The sequence below is a fragment of the Musa acuminata genome, chromosome BXJ2-5, assembly GCF_036884655.1.
Source record: "Musa acuminata AAA Group cultivar baxijiao chromosome BXJ2-5, Cavendish_Baxijiao_AAA, whole genome shotgun sequence".
NCBI lineage: Eukaryota > Viridiplantae > Streptophyta > Magnoliopsida > Zingiberales > Musaceae > Musa > Musa acuminata.
The window spans coordinates 12,010,230-12,019,657 of NC_088342.1; the positions used below are offsets into that span (position 1 = coordinate 12,010,230).

At 44.0% G+C, this 9,428-nt stretch overlaps 1 protein-coding gene across 1 annotated transcript; it reads right to left on the reverse strand.

The window, feature by feature from the left end:
• Positions 1–1,119: 1,119 nt before the first annotated feature.
• On the reverse strand, positions 1,120–1,590 carry LOC135611528 (brassinosteroid-responsive RING protein 1-like). Its single transcript, XM_065107167.1, has one exon. The coding sequence runs from the start codon at positions 1,588–1,590 to the stop codon at positions 1,120–1,122; it is 471 nt and encodes a 156-aa protein (XP_064963239.1).
• Between the last annotated feature and the right edge of the window lie 7,838 nt (positions 1,591–9,428).

Consider the following 9,428-nt stretch of genomic DNA (forward strand, 5'->3'; position numbering starts at 1 on the left):
AGAAAGATACCTGTCCGTTGAGAACGACTGCACACGCCACCACTTGCTCCACATAACATTTGCTTTCAGAAAAGTCAAACAGATATATGCTTTTACCAAACGTTATGTCGGTGAATTATTTTTCCCAAAATATTAAACACAGTCATTGAGAATTTGTCTTCTACCACGTACCATGAATCAGTTTGTATGAAGTAATGCTTCTCTTTTTCTTTTGATGTTTCAGTTTTGTTAAGATGAGAAGTGATGGAGATGGGTAACCGAGTGATCATGTAATTCATATGACTCTCTTCCCAGTTCTACTCAACACAGCTTCGTCCTCACAGATCACATCTTGATATGGTACTCCAAGCATATGATTTTGATGCAAAGTCAAAAAAAAATAGTATATACTGTGTACTTGCATGGGGACATTACTGCGCTACGTGTCTTGACTTGTTTAAACGCGAACAATACGGCCATCACCTCTCTCTCTCTCTCTCTCTCTCTCTCACTCTCTCTCTCTCTCTCTCTCTCTCTCATACGCAGCCTTGGAAAGATCGCACCTGTTTAATCCAAAAGAAATCCCTTTCTATAATAACTGACGTGGGTCAGAGAAGTCTCGGAATCCTTCTTAGAGAGTATAAATCGCGAGGTGTTGTGGCCTGCCACAAGCAGGATTTGTGGGATGATTCACTTCACTTAAACAGTATGTTCCCCAAGCTATGTGATTTCTTAATACATAGCATCAACAGATAGAGCAACAGCTCCATATATATGTGATTGCATTTTCTTCATTCAGAACATTAACTTCAATAATATGTTTTCAATTTGAAAATAATAATAATCACATGTTTTCAATCAATGTCATCTCGTGCAGTATTCTTTTCTTTCTTTCTATATATGTCAAAGCTTCTAATTGTTATTGCTTTAGTATTAGTTTGACATATACAAATTCCAATAGCATGCTTATAAATAACAAAAAAGAAAACAGTATTTTCTTCTCCTCCTCAGTAAACAAGGACATCGTATTATGTACTTAATGCTATAAGATGGTCTCCTTTCCTCTCCCCCAACCGCGCAATGTTAACAGCTCAACTCCTGCAATGAACAAATCCTCCCCCCCACCATTATTGTACGTAGCTAATTGTCATCTTCAACACCGTGACGTCTCACTAGTCCACAAATGAATTTAAGGATGGCCCCCCTTATCCCGTCGGCTCCGCTCGGCAACAGCTCCGACCTGCACACCGGACAGCTGAACTCGCCCTTGTCCACCCACCTGTCGATGCACCCTCTGTGGAACGCGTGGCGGCAGTTGCCGAGCTCCCTGACCTCGTCCTTCGGCTCCAGCCTATCCAGGCAAAACACGCACATGGGCTCCTCGGCGCAGCACCAGCCTCGCGGCCTCCCGTCGATGAGGCTCCCGACTTCGACGACCGGAAGCCTGGCCTTGATCGACGAGGGCGTGGCCGGGCCGGGTGGTCGGCCTGTCGCCGAGGCTATGTGCTGGTCCTGTTGGTACACGCCGAGGTAGACGAGGACCAACAAGATGAAGGACCGGATTCGATCCAGGGTCTTCAGCAGCTGCACCACCGGCTGTGGAACCGCCATGCAGTAGCAGACCAAAGGGAAGCTCATGAAGAGAGAGAGAGAGAGAGAGAGAGAGAGAGAGAGAAGTGTTTTGTTTGGGTACAGGTCTGGGGAGAGGTGGGGATTTATACGGAAGGAGGAACCAGTGAAGAAGTCGAGAAACGTGTGTTGATTTGGAGTCTGTGGACGTGAAGACGGGTGTAATTAAAGGTCAAGCTGTGACAAGGAAATATAGAATCGACATGTGCGGTACTGCCACCGAGTTAGACGCTTTGACCATGTACTAGTGGTTGGTTTGTTCTTAGCCTTTGGACTTTGATTAATTTCCGTTGACCCTATTAGTGTGGAGATAGGAAGGATCATACAATCTTTTCTTAAATAGTAATAATAAGTACTATTAGCCGTCAAACCAAATAAAAGAAATAGAAATTAAGATGAAAAAAATATATATATTGAATTTAAAATGACTCTTAAACTTGACTTAGAATACTTGAAGCTTTTATTGATCTATATATAGATGTCACCCATTTATAGATATAAAATACAAGAATCCCTAATATCTACAACTCTATCTAATCTTATTTGAAACTTTTTAAAATATATTTGAAACTAAAAATCCCTTATCCCTAAAACTCTAATTAATTTATGATCTTCTAAAATATACATTAACTTTTTAACACTCCCCTTAAAATTATACTTTTGGAGATAAGTTCCAGTTTGATTCGTAAGATCACATCCATAACTGTTATCAAGTATGGGATCATGTGTAGAAATACAATCTCGACCAAAGTGTTTTCCAGAGTGCATATGAATGTTGCCATCCAGATCTTTTCTTATATTATCCGGAAATCTATTTGAATCAAGTTGTTCCATTTTGAAACTTCTAGGTGATGGGAATATAAACAGGAATAACCTTTGTATAGGAACAAATACTAGAAGACCAAAATACGCAGCGGAATAAAATGGAAACACAATCAAACAGAACACCAAGATATACGTGGAAAACCCCTTCAATGTGAAGGGTAAAAACCACGGGGCAAACTAGAGATAATCCACTATGAGAATAATGAATATACAAATCTTAATCTCTTGCCCAAAACCCTAGCAACAACCACAAGAGAATAACTGGGATACAAGGATCACGTCACTGCCCATAATATCTAAAACCTCCCCAAGTAATCACAGCAAGAGTCTACTGTAGATTTGATCTAACCTGAGATGAGAACACTGCTAGATGATTGTGAACAGTCTCTCTGCGTTGTTCTTGTCTTCTTCCCTTTCTTTCTCTTCCTTTTCTGCCTTGTTCTCCTTCTTCTCTTTGGAATCTCGTCGCACCAAAGATCTGCCTCGTTGCTGCCTTTTTGTAGCTTTAATCTGCCTCTAAAACGCAGCCACCACACCCCCCTAATCTTAATTAGGGTTAGGTTAAGAGGGGGTGTGGGCTGTGGGCTGATAAAGCCCACATAGGCTGAATATGGGCCATCAGCCCAACAACCTCCCCCTTTAGCCCATAAGGGAGGCTGTCCCATGACTCCTCAATGTGAAGTCATACCGACCAACTATCGGCATATCACCTGTCTTTCTTTTGGTAAGGTCTTCGTCAACATGTCTGCTCCGTTGTCATCTGTATGAATTTTCTGAAGCTGCAACTGCTTCTCTTCAAATACATTTTGAATCCAGTGGTATCTGACATCTATATGCTTTGACTTGGAATGAAACATTGGGTTCTTACACAAATGGATGGCACTTTGGCTGTCACAATGCACCACATAATTTTCCTGTTTCAGCCCCAATTCTTGTAAGAATTCTTTCATCCATAACATTTCTTTGCATACCTCTGTAGCAGCAATATATTCTGCTTCTGTGGTGGAGAGAGCAATACACCTTTGTAACCTGGATTGCCATGACACAGCTCCCCCTGCAAAAGTAAGTACATAACCTGAAGTAGACTTCCTCGTATCTATATCTCTTGCCATATCTGCATCTGTGTAACTTGTTAACACAGGTGGTCCACCTCCAAAGCTTAAACAAACCTTAGAGCTCCCTCTGAGATATCTAAAAATCCACTTCACTGCTGCCCAATGCTCTTTGCCTGGATTTGCAAGAAATCTGCTAGTAACACCCACTGCATATGCGATGTCTGGCCTCGTACATATCATTGCATACATTAAACTTCCAACTGCTGAAGCATAAGGAACCTTTTGCATTTTCTCCTTCTCCTCATCACTTGACGAACTCTGTTCTGAGCACAACTTGAAGTGACCTGCAAGAGGAGAACCAACTGGCTTAGCATTGCTCATACTGAATCTTTCCAATACCTTCTCGATGTATTTCTCCTGTGACAACCAAATCTTCTTGTTTTTCCTGTCACGAGAAATATGCAAGCCTAGTATTTGCTTTGCTGGCCTCATGTCCTTCATTGCAAAAGACTCACTCAGTTCCTTCTTCAACCTATCAATTTTAGACATATCTTTCCCAAGAATAAGCATGTCATCAACATAAAGTAAGAGAATAATAAAATCCTCACCAAACCATTTGATGTACACACAATGATCTGAAGCCGTTCTTTTGTATCCATTTTCTGTCATAAATGAATCAAACTTTCTGTACCACTGTCTTGGAGCTTGCTTTAGCCCATACAAGCTCTTCTTCAACTTGCAGACAAAATTATCTTTACCTTTGACTTTGAAGCCTTCTGGTTGCTCCATATAAATTTCCTCCTCCAAATCACCATGAAGGAAAGCTGTCTTCACATCTAACTGCTCAACCTCCAAGTCCTGGCTAGCAGCAATACCAAGAGCAACACGAATAGAAGACATTTTAACAACCGGAGAAAATATCTCTTCAAAGTCAATACATTTCTTTTGACCAAAGCCTTTCACAACCAATCTAGCTTTGTACTTTGGTTGAGAACAATATTCTTGAGTCTTCAACCTAAAAACCCACTTGTTCTTCAAGGCCTTCATTCCATTTGGTAGCAGCACCAAATCATAAGTGTGGTTCTTCTGAAGAGCATCCATCTCTTCCTACATAGCAACTAACCACTTCTCTTTCTGCTCACTCTCAACTGCTTCATGGTAACTCTCTGGTTCACCTGCATCAGTAAGCATCACATACTCATCTGTAGAGTATCTTCTGGAAGGTTGACGTTGTCTAGAAGGTCTTCTCAATTGAGGTTTTGCGGGAACTTGCTCTCCTACTTTTTCTTGCTCAACATGTCCTGTAGGTAAATCAACATCAGGCTCTACACTATTTTCCTGCACATCTCCCCCATCACCCTGATATACTGAAGGAATAACTGGGTCACAATCTGCTAATCCTTCTACAGAAGTCTTGGCTGGTGCCTTCTTCTTCAAATCCTCAAAGGTTTGATCCTCAAAGAAGACCACATCTCTGCTCCTGAACACCTTCTGCTTTTCTGGATCCCAAAGCCTGTAACCAAACTGATCATGTGAGTAACCAAGAAAAATACATTCTTTAGACTTACCATCCAACTTGGACCTCTCATTATCTGGAACATGTGCAAATGCACGACAACCAAACACTCTCAAACGCCTGTAGGAAACATCTTTCCCTAACCATACATGCTCTGCAACATCACCATCTAGGGCTGTACATGGTGATAAGTTGATCACATCAACTGCAGTCCTCAAAGCCTCATCCCAAAACCTTTTGGGTAGCTTGGCCTGTGAAAGCATACATCTGATCTTTTCCATGATGGTGCGGTTCATCCTCTTTGCAATTGCATTATGCTGAGGTGTACCAGGAACTGTCATCTCATGTTGGATCCCATGTGACCTGCAATAGTCATTAAACAATCCCGTATACTCACCATCATTATCTGATCTTATGCATTTCAATTTCCTTTCTATCTCCCTTTCAACCCTGGCATGAAACTCTTTGAAGACATTAATAACCTGATCTTTAGTCTTCAAAGCATAGGCCCAAACTTTCCTGGAAAAGTCATCTATAAAAGTGATAAAATAAAGTGCACCACTTATACCAAGAACATCAACAGATCCACCAGGAGTTTTTGTCCTCAAAGGACCACATACATCTGTATAAACACGGTCTAAGGCATGCATTTTTCTAGACAAAGCAGCACTAGCAAATGAAACTCTATGTTGTTTACCAGCCAAACAATCAATACAAGGGTTCAGATGTATACCTCTGAGATCTAGTAATGCCTCTCTCTTGGAAAGAGCTTGCAGCCCCTTCTCGCTCATGTGTCCCAATCGCCTATGCCACAACTCCATACTGAAGTCTTTCTCTGTAGCATTTAACTGCTCACCATAAGCTTTAGCCTGCAACCTATACAAAGTATGACATTTCTTTCCACTAGCTATAACAAGAGTGCTAGTCATAGGTGCCCAACAAGCCAATCACGTGAGTGATGGCACGTGTGACTTGATACATAATCTTTTTGCTTATTATATTTTGGCGTATATCACTTTATAACAATTGCATATGTGCATATATATATTGTGATGTCCTTGGATTTGTGCAATGGGAATCGGATCGTGATGAGATCACGATAATGAGATCGATTCACCTTTAAACACATATCCTAAATAATCCCGGTCATAGGTTACTCGAGAAGGACATCGTGATAACCGGATAGACTGGTGTGCTGTATACCCGTCCATATGATGGATGCAGCTGGTCTCATAGCTGCTCGTGTAGGGACACTAGGGATACAGTACAGGTGCTCATTGGAGAATGAGTTCACTGATTGATCCGCTTACGGAATGCTGGATGGTTGATGATGCCTTATTGTCAGACAGCGATTCCGTAGTCCTAGTGGTGTATCTGGTCCTTAGACTTGAGACACCAAGGATGTCCTGTATGAGTGCTCCACTCTTTGATACCAGACTTATAGGTTTGGCTATTCCCAGATCTAGTACAGCTGGTCATTGGGAGTGGTAGTCGACCTTACGAGGGCTATTGAGTGTCAATAGAGGATCATTCACTCTCGGCGTCATGAGAGGAATATCCTATGTGTTCTTGCTCTGACAAATCCCTGGCCAGGGTCATTCGGGTTGAGAGAGAAAAAGTTCTCCGGGAGAATCCGATTAGAGCGAGACTCGAGTAGAAACCGTATGGGTCTGACAGCACCATGCTCGATATACGGTCTCTGGGATATTAGATGGATGAGGGACTATCGGTACATGGTAACTGAGGACAGACAGGTCCAATGGATTGGATTCCCCTGTATCGTCTGGGGACTACGGCGTAGTGGCCTAGTACGTCCGTAGTCGATGAGTCAAGTGAATTATTACAGAGATAATAATTCACTCAGTCAGAAGGAGTTCTGACAGGTATGACTCACAGCCAGCTCGATATTGGGCCTAGAGGGTCACACACATATGGTAGGCATTGCGATGAGTAGAGGTTCGGATATGAGATATCCGAAGGAGCCCTTGTCTTATTGGATGCAGGATCCAATACCCACTAGGGAAGGACCCATTAGGGTTTGACACGGGATCTCTATAAATAGGAGGGATTTATAGCCTCAGGACGCTTGACCTCCTTCACCCTCTCCTAAGGATCTGCAAGGAAACAGGGATATACGATCTTCAGGTAACACAATCTCTATACGCAGTTTTGTGTTTTGCGGATTTTTGCGTACAAATCTTCGCACGACGACGAACATCTTTTTGGGAATCGGGGATTTTGTTTTCTTGTTCTTCCGCTGCGCATATAATGTCGCCCCCCAATGATTTCCCAACAGTGGTATCAGTCCCAGGTTGTTCGTGCGAATGATTGGTTTTGAACTACGTGTATTGTGTTTAGGAAGAATTTTGACATCAAAATCGTTGACGCATAAGCGAGGAAGGGCAGCAACAGTTGCTGCCCTCGATCTGCATGCCGGCAGCCACCTGCAGCGGCAGCCGCAGCCGCAGCCAGGCAGCACAGCGCCGGCGCATGCGCAAGCGCTGTGCCTGCAGCAGCCGGCCGGCGGTCTGCTTGCAGCAGGCTTGCGGCCGGCGGGGCTGGCAGCCCGCGGGTAGAGGCGCCTGCGGCCGCTGAGCCCGCGGGTAGAGGCGCCGCGGGGCAGCAGCGCGGGCTGAGGCACCGCAGGGCAGCGGCGCCTGTGGCCGCTGCTCCCACGGGCAAAAACCCCGCAGGGGCGGCCGCCAGCGAGGCAGCACCGCCTGCGGGCGCTGCCTCGCCGGCAGAACTGCCCGCGGAGGCGGCGACGCCCGCGGGGGCGCCCACCTGCAGCGGCAGCGCCGCCAGCGGGCGTGCCGCCCGCAGGCGAGGGCAGCGCCCCGCCCCTCGCCGCACAGGCCGCCGCCAGCAGGGTGGCTGCGGCAACGGCAGCAGCAAAGGGCAGTAGGAAATTAGGGTTTTCTGGGAAAAAGACAGTTTTACCCCTGTGAATTTGAGAAATTCCAGTTTCTGTCTTTTGTCCAAATTACGAAAATACCCTTAGGAATTGAGAAATTCCCTATATATCCCTGATTTCAAAAAATATTAATTAATTAAAAGGTTTAGTTGATTATTATTTTTATTATTATCTAGTAGTCCTACATGATGATGATTATTTATACATGTGATGTATGATGTGTGGACGGATGATCATGGACCGTGTGATGTGTGTATTTGTGATTATTATTATTGAGGTCTGCTAACCTCCATTATATTTCTCGTTTATTGTCGGGCCTGCGTGCCTATGATTAAGTTGTAATCACATGAGGAGGCGCAGCGGGAGCGTGGATGCGATAGCGGGACCCACGAGACTTGACGATCGTGATGCATGGAGATGCATCAAGATGTCGACGGAACCGACGAGGACGAGATGGACGATCACAGGGCATGGAGATGCACCGTTGCACACATAGATCTTGATGTGAGTGATTAGGCCTACTGGCTCGGGCCTAATCATATTAGGTTGTGGTCCATGATCATCTGATGTGATTGCTTATACACATACTAGATATGTATATATATTTGCATGCGATGTAGATATATATTAAATATGTATATGTGTGACATGTCATATTAGGAGACCAAATTATAGAAACATCTCTCGATAATATTAAGTCGGTAAACGTGAGGCAATTAGATTGACCCACGTGGCCTTCCATCGTTATGAGTAGGAACCGATTCCCGGTGTAGGTTGAGCTGGTCGAGTCCCTCGAGACTCACCTATATCGTGATTCGCTATCTTGCTTACGACATAGAGATATCACCGGTGACCTGAGGGCATGGTATGCTTGGTCAAGTCCCTCGAGGGTATATCATCAAATCAGACTCATCTTGTAACGAAGGTGTTGACTTAACCGAGCATCATGGTTGGTCGAGTCCCTCGAGGTTACACTAAGACGCTGATTGGATCCTGATCCCCACTAGAAGTCTGCCGGAGACTTCCGTTTCACGTGTTGAGGGTGTCGCGTGACTCGTTAGTAAAATAGTGGGAGCATATTAAGATAGAAGTCCATATCTTGATAGTTTATTTTTGCAAAATCTGCATGTTATTCATTTCTACTACATCTTTATTTTCAGAAAATGTCACTTTCAAATCCCTTACGTGGCATACTTGATGTCAACCGCCTCACTGGTCCAAATTATACGGATTGGCTCCGTAACTTGAGAATTGTTCTCACAGCGGAGAAAATCGTGTACGTCCTTGATACAGTGATGCCTACGCCCGAAGAAGGGGCAAACGAGGATGAGATCGCTCGCTACGTGAAGTACATTAATGACTCCACTCTTGCTCAGTGCTATATGTTGGGCTCTATGACTTCTGAGTTACAGAGACAACATGAAAAGATGGATGTCAGATCAATTCTCCTACATGTCCGCAAATTGTTTGAGGAACAGGGAAGGACTCAACGATATGAGATATCCAAGAG